Raw genomic sequence first — 23,217 nt, forward strand, 5'->3', positions numbered from 1 at the left:
AGCATTTTTGTCCAGATTTTTTTTTATTCGGTTGACTGTTGCCACTGAAACCTTTGTCATTGATGCTATGCACCTTTGAGAATAAGAAGTATTCTTCAATAATGCTCCAACTTCTCTTTTTTTTTGAGGGTGAAACATCTTTTGCCTTTCCCATATTGAACAAAACACGTGATTCTAGTAAACCGTTATAGAAGTCAAATTATATGTAAAAATATTGATTTAATCATGTTTAACTGTAAAAAATAGACACATAAATAGAACTCAATAACAAAACAATAAAAAATCTTTGAAAACTTTAAAAAGAGAGCAATACACAAACAGCACTTCACGCGACAACAACACAGGTATAACTGGCAAAATTGTCAAAATTCGGGAAAAACCCTATAACTTCATAATGAGATGAAATGCAATGTTGCCAAACTCCCAGATTAAAGTAAAAGGTACATACATACTATTTGTAAAATAAAAAAAATTATTTTGTTAAAATGTTTTGTTAATTTTGAACTTTATTCACAAAGTTTTTAAAATTTGGTCGTGTTTCTAATAATATGAGCACCCACTGTACATACATATATATATATATATACACACACACACACACACACATATATATATATATATATATATATATATATATATATATATATATATATATATATATATATATATATATATATATATATATATATATATATATATATATATATATATAAATAGGGTTGCCATACTGTAATCACTGAATAAGAGGAGATTTTTAAGTGCGTGTTAAATGAATGTGGAGTCCCTATTATTTTGCAAGGTATTACTAGAGTGGACCCCTTTTATGCAAATTAAATAAATTTTTTTTTCTTATTGTCATTTGTTTTTTAATACAAATTTATGATTTTGTAATTAAAATTAGCTTAATTTTAATCGCAAAACGTTCACATTAAATCTTATGGCTGTCTAACAATTATCGAATTATTGTTGAATTAAGTCTTTAAAAATGGTTTATTTTAATTTAGAATAATTTATTCTATATTAAAATATACCATTTTAAAGGACTTATAGAAAGATAAAAAGTGATATAAATGCAAGTCATAAATTAATTCTTCATTATATAACTTGTTTCTACTGTCATTTTGTAACCATTATTCAATTGTATCTAACTAATCATTTTCATTAGTCATCAATTTCACTGTCAACGACCAATCATTTATTGGAAAAGAACAAGAACTATTAATTGGGAAATATGAATTATACCAACTATACTTTTTTATTGAACCCATCTTTTTTAATAAGTCTTTGTTTGATAACAGATACATATGGAACTCATAAGTTATAAAATTGGTCATGGCAATGGTTCATTAACATAAAAACGGATTTTTCATTTACAAATAAAATTGAGTTTTCAACTTGATCTCAAATAGGGATACTTCCTCCACCATGCTTCACCGTTGGACATAAGTTTTGTTTTTTAAATACTTCATTTGGTTTTCTCCAAACTTTAACTCTTCCATCTGATAAAATCACATTAAATTTGACTCATCGGTGAAAAGGACAGATTCCCAGAATGTTTGTGGTTCATTAATATAAAGCTTTGCAAAGTGTAGTCGTTTGGCTTTGTTTACTTTGCTGATGTAGGGCTTTATCAATGGTACTCTACCATTGTATCCAGCTCTTCTTAAGGTTATTCTAATAGTTTCAGGATCCACTTTTAAATTGTAATCATTTTGCAGCATTCCAGTAAGTTTTGGAGCACTTATTTTAGGATTCTGGATGACTCTTCTCAGAATAGCTCGTCGATGCAATACTTGAATCTTATTTGGATGTCCTTTACATGGCTTATCAGCAATTTTTTTGGTGGTTTGGTATTTCTTGATAATGGACTGCACAGTTGAACGTGGTTTTTTTACTATTTCTTCTATATTTCGCTGTGATTTTCCCTCCTTCCATAGTCTAGCAATAAGTGATCGAATTTCCTCTGCAACTCTCATTTTTAATAATTATTCTAACAAAAATTAAAAATATAAAAGAATCATATAAAGAAAAAATAATTCAAAAATCTTATTAAGTCTATTTTATATTTAAAAAATGTTGCTACAATACTGATTACATAACAAATTGAGGTTGGAGTGCAGGGTGGATGAAAACTTTTTTGGCGCAAAAAACAGGCATTGGGTAGTTTAAAATGCGATATTTAATTTTTTATTTTATATTTTGTAAAATCTTTTTTTACAATATTTCTGGAATGGTTAACTGATATCATTTAGTTGAAATTTTGCTTATATCTTTGTTCAATAAAAAATTATCGCATCTGAAAAATGAACAGGACAGGTGGATGAAAACTTTTTTGACACAGTGTATATATATATATTTATATATATATATATATTTATATATATATATATATATATATATATATATATTTATATATATATATATATATATATATATATATTTATATATATATATATGTATATATATATATATATATATATATATATATATATATATAGGTATATGTATATATGATGATATCTGTCTCCCTGAAAAAAAAATTTTTTTTCGAAAAAAGAGAGAAAAGTTCTCTCATAAAGGTAGGTCCCCCTCATCAAAAGAATTCGGGATTGTGAATCGGGATTCTGAATCGGGATTGTGATTCGGGATTCTGATTGTGATTCGGGATTCTGATTGGGATTCGGGATTCTGATTGGGATTTGGGATTCGGATTGGGATTCGGATTGGGATTCTGATTGGGATATATAAAATACTATATATAAGTAAATAAATATAATTGTTATGTATAAAAAATAATACAATAAGTAAAATAATTTTTTTTTTTTTTATTCGGCAAGATCGATTTTCCGTTTTCTTTTAGGTCGGTTAATCATATTAACTTCTTGGTTATGTTTAAGGTGACAATCAATCCAATGTAATTCTTCTAAAAGTTGTTGTTTCTCTATATTTAATTTCGTTAGATTGACTAAAATTTGTGTTTGTGCATCTTTTAAAGCTTTAATGTTCATGATTGACATTTATGTTGTTAATAAGAAATCTATGATATAAAAAAAATATTGTTATATTAACCAATATTTTAGACATTTATATTTATAATTAAAAAAATATTAAATAAAAGAAAACATTTAATTTAAGAAATATTATTTTTTTAAAAAAATTAAAAAAAAATAACAACATGAATATTATTTAAAAAATTGCTTCGTTTAGTTTTACAATATAAGAGACAACATTGTTAGTGGCAATGCAACAATTGCAGTGCCTATTGCAATTATAAAAATCATATAAATCATTGGTGCAATATTTAAAGTCAAATTCAATATCGTTAATATATTGTTCATATATTACACGTAATTTTCTTTTTTCGGAATATTTTCTTGTTTGGCATGTGGCTTGAAATATCATTCTGTTTAACATTTTTATTATTGATTTATACTTATCGTCCATATCGTGTTGTTCTTTTTCCATGTATACAATTAATTTTTTGAAGTTTTCATCCATTATTGAAGTCATATTTTTTATTATTTACTCTAAAAAAAAGATTTTCAAATAAAAAATTATTCATATACATTTTTTAAAGTATAATGTCAATGGTCCATAATTTCCAATTTGCACATAAGAATCGGGCGAATCTTGTTTGTGAGCGTCATTATTTAAATATTCCATTAGATATTCTGTTAAAAGTTTGATAATTTCTAATTGTTGTTGATTAAAGTTATGTTTTGTATACACAATTTTTTTACTAATGTCAATTTTCATTTCGATAGTTTTTAATATATCCATTTTTTAATAATCTAAAAATCGATGAAAAAATGGAATTTGATGAAGACTATGACGATGTGGAAGAAAATGATATGGAAGAAGACTATGACGATGACGATGACTATGACAATTACTATGACGATGAAGAAGAAGAAAAAAAAGTAGAAAAAGAAGAAAAAGACGAAGAAGTAGAAGATGAAGAAGAAATATATACAATTAAATTTAACTATATTTATCAACAATTAAATAAAGAAAAAGAAGAGATAAGAAAAATCGATAAATAAAGAAAATAATATATAAATTATTTTACTTATTGTATTATTTTTTATACATAACAATTATATTTATTTACTTATATATTGTATTTTATATATCCCAATCAGAATCCCAATCTGAATCCCAATCAGAATCCCAATCTGAATCCGAATCCCAATCAGAATCCGAATCCCAATCAGAATCCCAAATCCTAATCAGAATCCTGAACCTCAATCAGAATCCCGAACCCAAATCACAATCAGAATCCCGAATCACAATCCCGATTCACAATCCCAATTCACAATCCCGAATTCTTTTGATGAGGGGGACCTACCTTTATACGAGAACTTTTCTCTCTTTTTTCGAAAAAAATTTTTTTTTTCAGGGAGACAGATATCATATATATATATATATATATATATATATATATATATATATATATATATATATATATATATATATATATATATATATATATATATATATATATGTATATATATATATATAACCCTAACCCCTGACGTACTGACAAAAAGTCATCAAGCAAGAACCTGTATCAAACAGAATTTGTGTAGCAAAGGCAGAAATTCTGACTGTTTAAATTATATCCACTCTCTGTTTAAAAAACTTTTTTTAATTAAGTGTATGGCAACCATTAAATGAAAAAGTTTTTATAATTATAAAGACTAAATTAATTAGCTTTGTCTGTTGGTTTCTTAATGTAGTCTGTTATAAAAATGGTGAAATTTATTTATGCTTATAAAAAATCATGAAATGTGTTTATTGCTGTTCCACGAGTTATTTATCATTGATGAAGTCAAGCGATTTATATACGTTTAAAAAAAATTTATCTTAACTTAATCAGCCTGAAACTTCTAACATCTCAAACGTGGTGATTTTATTAAACTTACTGTCACATAATGGAAAACTTTCAATCTAAAAAGTGTGGGCATATATTTCAGGTTTAATAATGATCAACAAGCTTCTACCGAGATCTAAATGATAAACAAAAAAAGCTTGTTTTGGATTTTGGCGATACAGGATTATGCATAAAAAAATCAGAAAATAGGCATAAAATATCAACACATGCCTATTTTCTGATTTTTAACACAAAATAGAATTTAGAAAGTTAAGAAAACTATCTATATATAGACATATTTTTCAAGTGTTCTTTAAAACCAAAAAAGATGTCTCTTTTTTACATTCAAATGTATGTAAAGAATAACCAAATTAATTATGTTGGCTCAAAAGAGCTATAATAATACTAGCCTATAACAAAATAACAAAATACATAAAGTATATATATAGTGTAATACAAAATATATATGTATACATAAATCGCATTAACACAACATTCACCCTACTCTTAAAAGTGTTCAGGGGTATTTATAAGTTAAGTTTTTCTGGTGCTTTAGAAATTCGTGAAGATCTACGCGGCATAGTGTTAATTTGTTCTATAGGATTCACTTTGTTTTCTAGTCCCTTTTCGGAGGTTAAAGGAGTTTCATTACTATCATTAGAGGTTGGGTGATAGTTATCGATGGTTGTTACTTCTAAATTGTTGTTTGATGTCTGTATTATAAGAGTTGTTCATATGGGAGCCAGCTGTTAAGTAGACACTGTTTTCTCATGACCATTAGGAAATCTCACATGAGCATAATGAGGATTTGCTTCGATGAGTTGAACCTCATTCACTGAATCTTCATATTTACTTTGCATCGCATTTCTTCTTATAAGTACAGGTCCCGGGTTGACAAGCCATGAAGGAATTGAGGACCCAGATGATGATCTTCATTGAAAATTGAAAAGACGTTCATGTGGACTACAGTTAGTAGAAGTACATAATAGGGATCTTGTAGCATGAAGTGCATCAGGTAGAACTCTTTTCCATGATGATATAGGCAGATTTCGAGATTTAAGAGTGAGTAATATTGATTTCCAAATAATTCCATTGTATCTTTCAACTTGCCCATTTCCAGTCGGGTTGTAAGGGGTTGTTCTGCTACTTGCAATCCCTTTTGATAAGAACCAGTGCTTTAATTCAGAAGATATTAATGAGGATCCACGATCAGAATGAACATAACTAGGCATACCAAAAATAAAAAAAATGATCAGCTAAACAGTTTATTATTGTCTGAGTTGTCATATCTTTTACAGGATAAGCAAAAGGAAAACGTGAGTATAAGTCTACAATTGTTAGCATATATTGTTCAGGGGTAGAAGAAGGTAATTGACCTTTGAAGTCAATAGATATATGTTCAAATGGCTGGGTTGCTTTAATTAGGTGCACATCATTTGGGCGATAGTACTTGGGTTTTATTTCTTTGCATATTCTACAATCTTTACATATTTGTTTTACGTCTTCTACTGAATAAGGGAGGTTTCTTGATCGAATAAAATGATAGAGGCGAGTAACACCAGGATGGCAAAGTGCAGCATGCAAATCATATAATGATTCTGAACTTATTGCTGCACATCTAATACTAGTTAATGTATCTGGACCACTATTACATTGGCCAGGGCAATAGTGGATATCATAAGAATATGGAGACAAGGCTATTCTCCAACGCATTATTTTATCATTCTTTATTTTACTGCTTGATTTATAATCATACATAAATGCCACAGATCGTTGGTCAGTGATGAGAATAAAATGTCGACCCAAAAGAAAATGGCGCCAATGATTTATGGCTTCGACTATCGCTTGAGCTTCTTTCTCCACTGATGAATAGTATTGTTCACTCCCTTGAAGGGTTCGTGAATGGAAGGCAACAGGCCTTCCATCTTGGTTAAGCGTGGCGGATATGGCAAAATCAGAAGCATCAGTCTCTACAGTAAAAGGTATATTCTTATCAATGGTTTGCATGGAAGATTGAACAAGCTCATTTTTTAATGTTTCAAAAGCTGATATTTGCTGCTGATTGAGTGGGAATTGGGTAACGGAGTTCAAGGGTCTAATTTTATCTGAAAACTTTCTTATCCTTTTTGCATAGTATGAGAACATTCCAATAATACGCTGTAAAGACTTTGCATTATCAGGTGGAGGTAATTTAATGAGAGGAGCAAGTCTCAACAATGTATTTTGAAATTATGATTTGCTTAACTATATGAAGTTTTGACCACTATGTTTTATTTTTTAAACTTTGGTCAATATCCAAAATCATTTGAAATATGCGGATTAAAAAGTCCTTTTGGCAATACTGTTCAATGGCTTTTCTTCAACTTGATTAAAGGTAAAGTTTGTTTGACTTCCATATTCAATACTTTTATGCTTTACTGAATTATTTTATTAAAATTAAGCAATGTGCTTTCCTATATTATTTTATCAAAAACCACTGAAAACTTTCTACACCAAAGTCAAACAAAGAACTATGTCATTTTAAACAATGAACCATTGTATCAAGTTTATCTGGTTAGGTTGGCATTTATTCATTGGTACTTTTGTTTTTATTATTTGCTGAGATTTGTTAATTGCAGCGTTGTTAATTGTGTAAAAAATGCCTGAAGATTTGGCATAAATACATTGGCGGGCAAAAGGAATACCAAGAATTAAATGTAAATACATCGACTAAGGATAAGGGTTCGGTAATGGTTTTAGCATTAATAAAAAGCATGATAAAAAGTCATAAAAGGCAAGTAAACTATTATTTTTTTTAAAAGTGTTCAATATAACTGGATGGTTTTAATATCACGTAAATCAAGTAATGTTCTTGCGCTCTAAATGGACGAGGGAAGAGACCAGTGCAAGGGAAGACACCAGTGCTAGGGAATCTCATGTATCACTCATATAAGCCACTGTACATCCAAGGCTGGCCCAAATGGTGTGTAATACCCTCCTACCTCTCTCCCCCCCCCCACCTATCATTGAATTTTAGTTCATTAAGTCCAAATTTAGCTCTTTTAGACCAGCGAGTCGGCATAGTACAGTAGATCACATAGTACAGTTGGTAAACCGGTATGTAGTATTGTCTGCAAATGTGAAAAGCCAGGACCTTTTTTTTTTTTAGTCGCAAAATTTGTTATGCCTATTTTACTACAGTCAATAAAAATCCTGGATCTGCCCCTGTATATACATATATATGTTTATATATATATATATATATATATATATATATATATATATATATATATATATATATATATATATATATATATATATATATATATATATAACATTTTGATATATATAAATATATATATAACATTTTGATATATATAAATATATATATATAACATTTTGATATATATATAAATATATAAATATATGTATGTATATATATATATATAAATATATATATATATATATATATATATATATATATATATATATATATATATATATATATATATATATATATATATATATGTATATCAAAATGCTATATATATATATATATATATAACATTTTGAGGAGTTATAGCCCTCTCTGTTTTTCTTTTATGGTTTTGCATGAGATCTATCATTCTAATCAATTTTAATATAATATTTCAAAAGTTATAAAATAAAAATTGAAAACTCTTGAAATTTACGTCCAATCGCAAATTTTATATCGTATGTGAATCCAAATATAGATAATTTTAATTTATACTAGAAAGGGAATATTTGATAATTTTAAAGACCATGCAATGGGTTTTCAAATTGTAATAGCTTTGATGAAGGCTATCTTGGATATGGGTCTCTGTATGACAGCAGACAATTCTTATTAAACTTTTTTTAAACATCTTATTAACACTAGTCAGTATTTTTTTACAAAAGAAAGCCAATTGAAGCGATGAATTAGAAATCAAAAGATGTTCCAAAGGTTCTGCAGAAAAAAAAAGTTAAATAAAGGAGAAGTATGTGTATACCAATGAGGGAAAATAGTGTTATAAAATGGTCAAACAGGACTTTACCTCGTTATTAACCCTTCACAGTATAATTAATGATTATAATAGCTCTGTGGGGAGAATGGACAGTGTTAAACAAGACCTTACTATTTGAAATGAAAAAGTGTAATTTGTAATCAGAAAATAGTTACAGTTTGTCATTCATTTGTCATGTACATAAGGCAGCATGTTATAAAAACAAGTTAGTTTAGATAAGATCTTGTGGAATAGATTATTGAAAAATGTGGAACAATACAGAAATATTTACGATGCCCATCTTAAACATCGTTAGTCATCTTTAGTCACCATTATATTTGATTGGTATATTATTTACAGAATTATTCTTATGTCTCTTACGTCTAGTAAAGAAAGGTCTACTTGACAGTGCAAAGTAGGTTGAAAATTGAATAGGAATGAAAATAGGAAAAAGTTATGAAAAGAAACTATATACTATTGTTCCGATTGTGGTGTAGGATTATGCATAATATTTTAAAATATGTGTTTGACTTTTTTTTGTTCTCACAAGACATATTGAGTCTTTTTAAGAATGGCATTCATCAAGTGTTTTCATAGTTCTAGATTCATACAAGCATTTCATTCTTGCTTTTTTGCAAGTTTAATACTTATTGTGTGCAACCAGTGACCTGTGGGTGCTGAATTTTATAGTTTGTTCATAGTTTCCACAATGAAAATCAAAGGCAGAACATTATTTTTATAATCAAGCAACTTTGAGCTATAAACAAAAGATAAGTTGTTTTTGGAACTGTTAAATCTGAAACTTGCTGAAAAAAACTATTGTGTTTAAATTTTTTAAGATTTTTCTAATATTTTCTTGGAATAATAAAAAATTTTTACCATTAAATATAATTTATCCTGTCAAAGTAACATAAAGTTTAGCCATTCTCATAATGAGAAAAATTGCAATTTCAATACACTCGAGCAAAAGATGATAGAACAGGATGAGTAACTCTTGTTTTTATATCCAATTTTGTGTCATCCTATATGCACAATGCCAAAACTCATTAATCCTTGGTTGATCTCTAAGTCTAAGTACATTTATTTATGCCAATTCCTATTATGCCAATACATGTACATCTAAATAATAATTTCTTAAAAAAAATGTTAGTTTAAAAAAAATTTTTAGGGTAAGATTTTGTTGATAAAAAATGTAAACAAATAAGATTGATGACAATAAAAATCAAGAATTTCCAAATTATTTAAAACAGTTAAATAATTAAGTTAACTAATCTTTAAATGTAAAAATTAGAGTACTAATCTTAAATTTTTAGATTTTTTATTTCATATAGTTCTGAATTAGCATAAATTATCTATCATAATGAGATGAGGAGATGTTAAGTAGTGTTGAAATGTATTTTCTATGTAAAATAACATTTTTTGTATTTTTCTTAAAATAAGTTTTCATTTAGGATTAAATGAAGACTGGATTCTGAATCAAGAAAATCTTTCAAGTGGAGTTACATTTAATGTTAAGGTAAATAAGTAGAGTTGCATATTTTTTTTTTGGATTTAAAATCAAATCAAATCAATATATTTTCACTTTAATAACTGTATATATATATATATACAATTGTGCGGACATTTACAAACAGTTAAAAACTGATGACGCGTAAAGACCTATGATGGTATAAATATAGCATAATAATAATGATAATTATAATAAGTAATAAAAAATAAATACAAATAAATAGTAATAATAATAGTAATAAATAGTAATAATAATATTAAATACAGTAATATAATAAGTACTATCTATATATTTTACTATATATAGGTATATATTTTTCTATATATTTATCTATATATATTATAGTGATTATCATAAGGATAATGCAAAAAAAATAAATAAATAAAAAATATAAAAAATTATAACAATATCAATAACAAAAACTATAACACTAAAAAGAAGGAAACAAAGGAAGAAGAGTCAAAGAAGTAGAAGTCATAGGAGTTTTGTTGTGATCCAGTATTTTTCAAGAAAAATTGAATATGAAATAAAGTAAAAGGAAGAAGAAAAAAAAAATTTGTTATAGAGAATTAAGCGGGACGATTGCATAGAAAATAGTTTATTGTTTATTTATTACATGTTATATGGTTTAGTAGTGCCACAAATTTTAGAGCCATATAACTTTACAGGATGATGAAAATGAGGGTACTTGATTGTGACTAAATGAACATTTATATATTTTTATGTTTTATTTTTAGTTTTATGTTTTTATTTCTATTTTATTTTTATTTTATGAGTTTTATATTTTTATTTCTATTTTATGGGTTTTATATTTTTATTTTTATTTTTGGTTTTATATTTTTATTCTTATTTTTATTTTTATTTATGAGTTATTTTTATTTATTTCTATGTTACTTTTATTATATTAAAAATTTAGTTATAGAGAATAACTAGGGGGTGATTGCATAACTGATTCATTGATAATTTTTACTGAATTTAACTGATTCATTTAACTGAATTTAACTGATTCATTGATAATTTTTACTGAAGATAAATTTTTTTACATGGGTTATAAAGGCATTTCTATTTGATATTTTGGAGAATATTTTTTTAGTTTCAACAGGAAGAGAGTTCCAACATAGAATTGATTGATACTTGATTGACTTTATGCCATACTTTTGTGTTTGTTTTAAAGGCATAGAAAGACTACAATAAGATACAAACCTAAGTTTATAACTATGAACATCATTTGTGAATATAAAATAGCTAGTGAAGCAGCTAGGCGTATTATATTCACTCCCAACAAGTCTGCAAGCAACCACTATTAAGTTGGGAGTTACTAGAAAAAAAAGAATAGAGCTATAGAGCAAGGAATCGGTTGACAGAAGGCGTAAAAAATTGAAGATTGTATGAGTCAGGAAAACACGAAGATAAGAGAGAGTTCCAAAGGGTTGAAGTGCGGGGAAAAAAGCTAGACGAATAAAAGTTTTTGGAGCATGCAGGGACAGATACAGTAAAAGAATGAGACAGAAAAGTAAAAGATGAGTGATGAGTCAAGCGAGAATTAGTTTTGGTTGATGGAACTAGAGATGAAAGCTCCTTTGAGCAGCGGTCATGATAGTATTTTTAGAAAAGAGAAAAAGGTACAACTTTACAACGATGGGAAAGAGGCTCAAGCTTAGCAGATAGACTGGGTCCAACTATGTTTACAATGCGTTTTTGGAATATTTCTCTAGAAGAGAAAGAACATCATTAGAAGAACCAGCCCAAATATGACAACAGTATTCCATACAGGAATGAATAAGAGATTTGTAGAGTTAGAAAATGAAATCAGGAGAGAGAAAATGGCAAGAATGATAAAGAGAAATAACCTGAGCAGATGCTAATTTTACCATTTAATGTTGGGTAAATAAGTGGAGTTACATTTAATGCTAAGGTGAGTAAGGTTTTTTTGAAAAAGTTTTGGTATTGAATGTTGAAAATAATAATTATGTCAATAAGAGTTTTATTGACATAATTATTGACATAGTTGACCTCAAGAGTTTTATTGACATAGTTGACCTCTGAAGTTTGCTTTTATGCTCAGAATTTTTTGATTTTTTGATTTTGCATATTAATTTATATATAAGATAAAAATTTATTTTTATGAATGAAATAGCCAAAACTGCATTTTTATAAGCAATCAACATCTACATCAAATGTTCCTATTATGTCAAATGTTTACTTATACTTCAATCCAAAATGTTTGTTATGATAGTACAATACAATACTTGCAGGAAAACTCTGTAAAGTTTTTTTGCAGACCCATAAGAAATACTAACTTATTATTATATGAATTATGGAAATAATTTGTAATGTACAAAAAAAATTGTACTATCCAAACCCTAACTCTCAGAGAATACTAAGAAGGTATTGAAAAAAAATATATGTATGCAGTATATATGTTTTCATTCTTTTTAGAAACAGTTTTAAACATGAAAAAGGTAAAAAAAAAAAAATTTCAATTGTGATTCTGATGTTTTCACAGCCTTTTAGTAGCACAGTGCCTGACTTGATTATTCAGACAACAGCCTTGTTTCTCTGGGAGGTAACAATAACATAAAAAAAGAGAAAATCGGAGCACCTTGAAATGTAATATACAAAAACTTTGTATGAGAAAGTAATTTAGAGTGATATTAGAGACACAAAGAGTGTGACATAAGAAACACATTTTATAGTGATGCAAAAAAGTTTACTTTAAACTATTAATATGAATCAGTATAAAAAAATATATATTAATATGTTCTTAATATAAATTTTAAACTTTAGCTGCAGCTATAATATGGAAGCTATTCTTTAATGCAAAATTCTTTTAAAAATTTTTTTACAGATCATCAGTTGATTTGTTAACTGTGGTTTTAACTTCCTGTTGTTGATTTTGATCTTGCAATTTACTTTCATGTTATAGATGCATTGTTGCAAGTTTTGTTATAACTTTAGTTAAAATAAGTAATGATATTATATATTAAATGATAATTTTATATATATATATATATATATATATATATATATATATATATATATATATATATATATATATATATATATATATATATATATATATTAAAGTAAATAATGAATGACAATTAATGGTAGTTATGATATAATATCACATTCAATGACATTTATAGATTAAAGAAAAGCTTACAACAGCAAAATTTTTAAGGCAGTTAAATGTGAGACACAAATTTTATTATATTTGAAAATAATTTTTATATATGGTAATATATTCAAAGTAAAGTGTTACTTTTCAAGCATGTGCATGACATGGAGACATTGAGGAGACACCAGGCTTCTTAAGTAACAGGGCATGGAAGATCCAGACACAACAAGCATGATAGGCTTCTCTTAACACAAACACTTTCACTTAAGTATTTTAAAATATATATTGATGAAAAAACATGCAGTGACATAAATGTGAACAGCTTAAAAAATCAAAGATAAACAATAGTAGCTCCATGGCTGTCACCTTTGCATTTTAAAGTAATGCTTTTCCAAAAATTTAATATAAAAGTTGTAGAAAAGTTGAAAACAAGAATGGAACAAGATTGTTTTCACTATTACATTCATTGATAACCTTTTAACATTGTTCACCATCATCATTTAAAATATTTCAGATCTTAACACTCTCAGTTGATAAACCTATTTGTTTTAGTTTACTGTGATGTAAATGAATTGAACAAGTTGTGGCTTTTTATATTTCATTTAACAAGAGCTTGTCAATTCTGATTTTTTTGATCCACAACCCCTTATCTTGCTTTACTATCAAGTAAAAGTTTGTTTAGCAATTCTAAAGGAGTTTGGTTATAAACTTCTAAAGGAGTTTGGTAATTGGACAGTCCACAAGCAGATGTTTGTCGAATCAAATTCTACATGATATATTTCAGATGTGAAACAGCTGACATGAAAGAAAACAGTTTAAATTTATGAAGTTGTTGGACCTGGAAAATGAAAGTGGAATGCGTGTGATTAGCTGAAGTATTTGTAGTAGCTGTTGCATTCAGTGAGTTTCTAATTGCATATAGTATTCCATCCAGTGAATATCTATTTTTCCTTTTGTTTTGGACCACTTTAATTTTTATTTTACTTCTTTAGTTTTGCATTACATAACTTTGTTTACAATCTGTACTCAAAATGGTCTAATTTTTAAATAAAATCATATTCAGTCCTAATACTTGTTTGAATTTAATATCATGTGTTGAATAAATGTTTTTTTTTGTGTGTGCATTAGAAACTCCACTACTATTAGAGAGTAGTTTTGCTTGTCTTTACCCATTGTAATTATTTTACTGGATTTACTAGATTTACTGTTTTACTATGAACTGTATTTACTAAAGATTAACTTTTTGTTTTTGGTAAAGTTTTGGATTATTTTAAAAATTTTTATTGAGTGACACAATAAATTACGCACCCAAAAACCGCACCTCATGAAAACACAGCACATTTAGTATTTTTTAGAAAACTTTTAATAATATAGTATTGGTTCCAATCTTAAATGGCTACAAATGAATAGATAAAAATTGAGGTGTGCAGTTAACAAACTTGCTCATTTATATGTGGTTGTGATGTAATGGTAGAACACTCCCTTTATAAGCAAAGAGTAAAGATTTCCAACCCACCATGTTCCTGGAAGCTTAATCACGCTTAACTTGTTTTTGGCGCAACTGCCTTGTTTTTTTAATGTTTTTTATTTTTAAAGAGTTGTAAGATTGAGAGAGTTATGACAAATGGGGGAGGATGGAAAATTTTTTACAAAAAAGGTAATCTTTCTGATTATAGTGGTCCCTTGGGCATGGGGATGGAAGTGTATTGAAATAAAAAAATATTGAACAAAATAAAAAAATTTTTAAATAAAGATGTTTGATTTTGTACTTTTTGCTATAATTTGCTTAAAACTTGACACGGTCAAAATATTCGAAAAAATTATTTTTTTCAAAGTTAAAAATCCTCATGGTAACGATCACTATTGTTATCATTAGTATGATGATGAATATGGCCAAAATGAATTTATTTTATACTTATTCTTTTGCAGTTTTTAGGTCAAGTTCAAGCAAAAAGTACTCAAGGCAAAGGTTGCACAGATGAAGCTGTTGAAAAGCTTGTTCAAAATAAGCATGTAAAGTTAATTTTATAAATAAAATTTTTTTTTTTTAAGTTCTAATTGAATTTTATTTTGTTCATTTAAAGTATAAATTTTTAATTAATGAAAACATTTTTTTTAGAATTTTAAAAGTGAGAAGCTAAGAAAAGTTTCTTTGACAGTGAACAGTAAAAAACTTTTGATATTGGATATATTGTCAAAGGTATGTTATTTTGATGAAATGATTTTAGCTAGGTTTAATTATGTCTAACACTTAGTTAGGCTTTAAGTTTTATTGTTCTGAGTTTCTTGAAACCTTACACACTGATCTTTTAGGGTTGACCTTAACCAGGGTACAAATGTTAACAGATGAAAGAGTCTAACCTGTTAGTTTAATAAGTTATTTTAGTACTAGGATGATATATGTTAACCTTGGTGATGTATAGTATATAAGATTTATAATATATATACTAGTAGTAGTAGTAGTAGTAGTAGTAGTAGTAGTAGTAGTAGTAGTAGTAGTAGTAGTAGTAGTAGTAGTAGTAGTAGTAGTAGTAGTAGTAGTAGTAGTAGTAGTAGTAGTAGTAGTAGTAGTAGTAGTAGTAGTAGTAGTAGTAGTAGTACTGGTATTTTGGACTGAAGCATTGGCTATGAAGCTAGTACCCAAACCTGTTGTGGGATTATAGCAACAACAACAACAACAGTAACAACAAGCTATTTATTTTCCATTTATAATCATTATTACAATAGTAATAAAAATATTAATAATAATAACATTAATAAAAACAATTATTATAATAATTATAAAAATGTAATAAGATAGCAAATTAATTAAGAGTAATACAAATTTATATTTATAATTATAATAAATGACAATAATTAAAAAAATTAAATAGTAATAAATATTATAATAATAGTTATAAGTATAATATTTTATAATAAATTAATGATTTATATGAATGGTGTCACTTATACAGAAGCCTGATCAAAGGAGTGGCACCAATTTGGAGTGGGACCAAGTGGCACCAATTTTTAAATATAATATGACTAATAATAAGCATATAGACATATAACAAACATTAAAAAAATAAACATGTAAAAATCATAATTTGCAGGTAATGATAATAAAAGACAAGGTTATCCACAAATAGTATAAACTAATTTCAATTGAACACCCAATAACAATAATAACAATGCATGCATATGATAATAATAAATACAATACATTCATAATGGCAATATTAAATAAATTGCTAGTAGTAAGAATAATAATAAAAAAGTAATTATAATAATAAAATTAAATCAATATTACCTTACATACAACAGTCATTTATACATACACAGTTACAGTTACAAACAGTAACAAACTGACAAACATAACAATGATGACATAAAATCGACTATTGTTAAAAAATGATAAAGATTTAGTAAATGTAATAATCATAATTGTTATAATATAATAACGAAAATATATTGAAAATATAATAAATAAATAAAATATAAACAGAAAAAAAACACTACAAAAGACAAAACAAAAAACTTACAACAAACAAAAAACATTACAAACAAAACATAAAATTAATGTTAACAAAAGTAAAAAAATTCATTAATGTAATAATGCAAACTAAAAAAAATTGAATATCAAAAAAAAACATACACACACATGCATACATATATACATACACGCATACATATGCATACAGAAATACACACGCACACATACATATTCACATACACATGCACATACAAATATATACAATGTATATATTTGTGTATGTAACATACACAGTTTAAAAAATTTCAATGCTGTATGAACAAGTTTAAAAAATTAACGTTTCCTTTAGTTCTTTTCTCACTCAAATTTTTTCTTTATTCAATCTATAGATTGAATAAAGAAAAAATTTTTTCTTATTTTACTCTAACTTTTCAATTTCTTTGTTGTTGTTGCTTTTCGATTTATTAAAGTTTTAAGTTTTTTTTAATTTTTTCTTAATTCTTTTTAGAGAATTCTTTGCATGACAAGTTCACTAGATACTTTATTTTTAGAGAATTCTTTGCATGACAAGTTCACTAGATACTTTATTTTTTGAGAATTCTTTGCATGACAAGTTCACTAGATACTTTATTTTTAGAGACTTCTTTGCATGACAAGTTCACTAGATACTTTATTGCCCTTCTAATGTGTTTATCTTTTTACCTTTTCTAATATGTTTATCTTTTTTCAAATAAGGATTGCATGCAGCGGCCACAAATTCAAGGTTGGCTCTGATGTAGGTTTGTAGAAGTTGCTTCAAATTGATTTGTCTCTAGAAACAAAATTTTAATATAATAAACCTAGCTCTCTGTTTGCTTTGTGAGCTGATATTATTACTTTTGAGTTTGATTTCAGGTTGCTTTCTAATGTAACACCTAAATCTCTATTTGATTCTGTGCAGAGCAGGTTTTTTTTGTCCAAGTCTACGATAGTGTATGTATATTTAATGTTTTTGTGAACAAAATGCATTTTCTTGCATTTTGAAGTGTTCAATCATTTTTGTCATGTCGGCATCGTTATGTTGCGTTAACATCCAGGTCGTTATTGTTTTGATGTTCTCTTGAAATTTTATTTTGTCATTTAGGGCTCAATTTGGATGGATTTGAGAAAAGAGTTTTTGTTTGATCAATATACATTTTTGATGTAGAATTTAGATAATAAAAGTTGGACCTAACACTAAACCCTGAGTCACACCACTGTGTGGTGTGTCTCAGGTTTCAGTGGTAGGTTCAACTTTTATTATCTAAATTTATTCTAACCAAGATATCCATTCATTCTAAGCAAGTCTCTCCAAGAACTACATGTTACTTTCTGGTTGATGGCTTTTATCCAGTTGAACAGCTTATTATTAAAACCACACATCTCGAATAATACTTTGTGATGGACTTTGTCAAATGCTTAGCAATGTCTAGAAAAATGATGTCAAGTGCAATTCTTTTATTTAAACTAAATGTTGCAAGATCTTGACTTTCTTTTACTGATTCAACACAGTTTTTATAGGTAAGTGAGATAGGTCTGTAATTGTTTGCATCCAAGCATGTACTTTTTGAAGAGTGAGTTTTGTTTGTCTCTAACCGTTTATTTGGTACAGTATTATTGTTCATGGACTTGTTAAACAGGATAGTAAGTGGGAGAGCCAATGGCTTGGCACATGCTTTTAGTAGTCATGAACTTACATGATCACTTTCTATTGATTTGTTGGCCATTTTTGTTAACCATCCTCCTGATTAATCTAGATAGATTAATCAGGTTACATCACTAATACTGAAATTATTATGTTCTAGGATCTGTTTTTATTTTTTGTTTTAACTCCTTGAGTTTAGTGATTTTCTCCTTAATGAACTTCAATTAAAAATGTCTATTTAGGTTAATAGTGTTTCATAGCGTTCATTTACATTTTTATGAAAATAGTATTTCAGTCTGATCTGTTGATATTTTGTCAAATTTACTTACATGAAAATTATAAAGGTTTCTATTAAATGAATTGTTTACTTTAGATTTTATATTATAATTCCAGAATAACGTTAAATAAGTTAACCCTAATCCTGAAAAAAAAAGAGGAACCTTTTGGTTCCTCTTTTATTTTCAGGATTAGGGTTTGGTGTTTGATGTTCTGATGGGTTAAATCAATGTCAGGAAATTTACTTTGTTGAGTGAGGTACAATATATTGGTAAGATCAGGTGATGTCTTACCAATAGTTCTAATTCTTGTAGCTTCCTGTGGTTAAGGGAGCGTGTAATTGTGTATATGCATTCTATATAATATTTTTTGCTTTTAATTCCCATAACTTCATTAGTTAACAGCTCAAGTTGGCTATCAACTTTAGATGTATGTAGATGCTTCCTTTTTTTTTTTCTGACAGGTTTTATTTTTGTTCTTTTTTATTTTTCTTATTAATTGAGATTTTGTTATTTTGATTTTAATTTTTTCTTTTTTCATGATTTTCTATATATTCATGTTTTTTTGCTTTTTTTGTTTTATTTTTAATGATTTTGTAGACTTTTGATGATGTAGGGTATATGCGTTTGAGTGAACATAAGAACATAAGTCCTGAACATAAGCCCCAATAGATATTCTTCCCATTGAGCTCATCACTCCAAAATTTTCCATTCTGGTTTGGCAACTCGCTATTCAGTTTGTTTCTTTCTGGTTTTAATTTATATTCTTTCAGCGAAAGAATACAACTTGAGATTAGAAAGAAACAAGCAGAAGTTGTTTATATATATGATGGTAAGACCTAGGGCCCTGAGGTTCAGTCCTAGGTCCAACTCTTGACTCTTTTTTTCACTCTGATAAAACAGTTGTTTTTGCAGAGTCAATAAAAACTCTTTTATCAGAACTCTTTTGAAATCTTTGAGTCAATAAAAACTCTTTTGAAATCTTTGAGTCAATAAAAACTCTTTTATCAGAAACTCTTTTGAAATCTTTGAAGCTTGGTAATTGTCTTTATGCAAATATTTTATTTTATGTATTTGTCACTTAAACTACTGAAAGTGGTAAACCCATTGCTTTTAAAATTTTTACTTCATAAAGTATTAAATTTTTTACTTCATAAAGTATTAAATTTTTTTACTTCATAAAGTATTAAATTTTTTACTCATAAAGTATTAAATTTTTTACTTCATAAATTATTAAATTTTTTACTTCATAAAGTATTAAATTATTAAAAAGAATAGTTAAATCTAAAGCAATAATCATTAAAAAAAATAAATATTTTTACATTTTATTTTTTTTTGTATTCAGGAAACGATTGAAGATTTTCCGCTTCACCAGTATGTTAAAGTTTCAACTTTTTTATTTTATTATAGTCACTATGAGTTACTTGAAGTTATTTTTAATTGTTTTTCTTTTTTTTTAAAAAAGAATTAAAATATTTTTATATTTTTAATGTTATCTCTTTCATAAGTAGACATTTAGATAACATAAACTTTATTTATATACAATTAACTGCAAAAAAACTCTTTTAATCTACGAGCCCTTTTTTTATGTTGTCTTTTTTGCTACATTTTTATCAGCCATCTCTTTATACTTAGCTACATTTTTATCAGCCATCTCTTTATACTTAGCTACATTTTTATCAGCCATCTCTTCATACTTAGCTTATACTTAATGAGTTTTTGTACTAGTGCTCTTATGAGATTTATCTCATTAATGCAATAATAATATTATCTCTCTAATGTCTCAGTAAAGTTACTGTTGGTTTTTTAATTTTTCTGCTTTAATACTTTTTAACCATTTTCTGGGTGTTACTTTATTTATATTTTTAACATATTTTTCAGGTAAAGGTGTTATTTCCTTTTATTTTTCATAGGGTTTCATATTGTACAGCAGATCCAAAGTATGATAAAGTTTTTGCTATGATTGCAAGGAAGAAAACAACAAAGGATGTTTTTATTTATGCTTTTCTTACAAACAAAAAATCCATGGTAATATATTAAATAATATTCATTTTTAATTTTATAATACCTTAATGTGATATGCCTCTGTGGTGCTACATAATACAGTAAGCTTCTGTGGCATCATAATGCACAAGGCCTGTGATTCTCTGATCATAATCTTGATTAAATGAAGAGTATAAGTGTTTTCTTACAGGAAGCCATCTTCATCTTCTTTCATCTTCTCTAATCTTTCAGGCAGAAGCCATTTCCCTAACAGTGGCTCAAGCATTTACAATGGCATATGAAGAATGGGAGGTAATAAAAGTTTTTTGATTTTTTCACAGGTAATTTTAATGATAATCTTTAGTTTTTTATATTTTTTAATAATTTAGGAAAAAAGGAAATCTTACCGAGAAGAAATTGAAATTAATCAAAATAATAATGCTAGTGAATTATATAAAAGTCTTAGTCAAACTAGTAAGTTTGCGAGGTCGGAGGACAATAGTAATCGGAGAAGTGAGTATGAAAAAAACCATGAGACCACAGGAGAAGAAAGTTTTGCATATATTTGTAAAAATTTACAACCTGAATTGGTAAGTTTTTAAGTAGTTAAGTTCTAGAGCATATAGATACTGTCTGCCACTTGTCTGTCTAAATCCTAACCTTTCCTTTTTTTAAATCTCCTACGAATATGTTAAATTCAATATAATGTTTTAAGTGATGCTTCATGCAGATTCAACAATCATTTCTATATATTTACTTTAGGATGTTAGTTTTATTAATGCAGATGTCTGCGTAAATGCAGAAGTCTGCATAAATGAAAGAAACCAGTTTTGCACTTGAAAAATGAAAAACTTTGCTCAAGTGTAAATCTGTTTATGAATTGTGTTTGATTATGAATCTGTCAAATCAATAACCTTAAAACTATTAAACAATGCAAGTTTTGTTTATAATATAAATATTTACTGAAATTTTAGTCAAAATCTTTAATAATTATTTTAAAGGTAAAAATTTAGTTAATGATAATTAAAATTGATTGTGTTGTTTATTATTTACTTAGAATTGATATTTTTTCATTAAAAATTTTTTCCTTTTTTGTATTTACCTCCCCAACTGCCACTACTGTTCATGTTTATTTTAATTTTTTTTTTAACTTTAAATTGCTGTTATAATCCTCTATAAACTCTTAAACAAAACTTGACAAACAAGTGTTTGTCATTACTGCCACTTATCTAAGGCTTTTTGAATTAATAAATCTATGATTTAAAAATTTGTTTGAGAGTTTTAATTTCTGTTTTAATTTATAAGTGTTCCTACTTTAGCTTTTTTTTTTTCAATGCTTGTCATGAGATGATCATATTACTCATGTTACTTCGTTTCAATCAAGTTGAAATTAAGTCTAAATCTATATATATATATATATATATATATATATATATATATATATATATATATATATATATATATATATATATATATATATATATACACGCATTTAGACTTAACTTTGACTTGGTTGAAACAAAGTAACATGAGTAATGTGATCATCTCATAACAAGCATTGAAAAAAAAAAGTTAAAGTATTTCAACTTTTCAAGATGGTGATCATACTGGTGACGGAAATTTTAATCATAGTCTGATGAATGATAGGTATTCTAAGCATTTTCAATTCTTTAAAGTTGAAATTCTTTCTGATTCTACCTGTGCAGAGTTCTGCACAGGTAGAATCTGAAATAATTTAAATCAAAGTAGAATTCTTGGTTTGCAGATCTCTGTATGACCTTTACTTTATATAATTTGAAATATGTCAACTAAATCTTTTAGTTGCATAAGTACACATTTACCCTAAAACTGGAGAAATGTTTCTTATATCTTCTAAATCCGATTGAACTGTTTCCAATATCTTATGGCTTGCAAAATTTAACTTAAATAGATATAATTTTTTTTTTACTTGTCTCGTTTTTATTTTTATTTTAAATTGATTTTAAACGCTTCTTAAGTTTAACGAAAATTTCGTGCTTATCTTTGAAACATATTGAATCAAATAAATCCTTTCTCTCCTTAAAAAGAATGTAAGTAATATGTCGTTTATGTATATAAAATTAAAGTTACATATGTATTTTTTTACCCTTTTCAAAGTTCTTGTTATAAATAATTGCATTTTATTTTTATTGGTTTTTTGGTTCATTCTAATGTTGAAATTATAAAGTAATATTTTTTTAATAGGAATCAAGTTTTTCGCTATGATGAAGTTTTTTTGTTTTAGATTGTTGATTCTATTCATGAAGGTGAACTTGATGTAGAAGATGGTTTTCTATCGTGAGGCTTTTTTTGTAGTTT

At 26.8% G+C, this 23,217-nt stretch overlaps 1 protein-coding gene across 1 annotated transcript in view; it reads left to right on the forward strand.

Moving 5' to 3' along the window:
• Window positions 1-23,217, forward strand: part of LOC101234802 (low density lipoprotein receptor adapter protein 1) — a 30,450-nt gene that overhangs the window by 6,788 nt on the left and 445 nt on the right. The window contains exons 2-9 of the mRNA XM_065794137.1: window positions 10,308-10,372; window positions 15,417-15,500; window positions 15,607-15,687; window positions 20,243-20,271; window positions 20,811-20,925; window positions 21,133-21,192; window positions 21,270-21,470; window positions 23,144-23,196. Of these exons, the coding sequence (XP_065650209.1) occupies window positions 10,308-10,372; window positions 15,417-15,500; window positions 15,607-15,687; window positions 20,243-20,271; window positions 20,811-20,925; window positions 21,133-21,192; window positions 21,270-21,470; window positions 23,144-23,196 (688 nt within the window). The remainder of the gene's footprint in view (window positions 1-10,307; window positions 10,373-15,416; window positions 15,501-15,606; window positions 15,688-20,242; window positions 20,272-20,810; window positions 20,926-21,132; window positions 21,193-21,269; window positions 21,471-23,143; window positions 23,197-23,217) is intronic.

This window comes from Hydra vulgaris, chromosome 03 (genome assembly GCF_038396675.1).
Source record: "Hydra vulgaris chromosome 03, alternate assembly HydraT2T_AEP".
Classification (NCBI taxonomy): Eukaryota; Metazoa; Cnidaria; class Hydrozoa; order Anthoathecata; family Hydridae; genus Hydra; species Hydra vulgaris.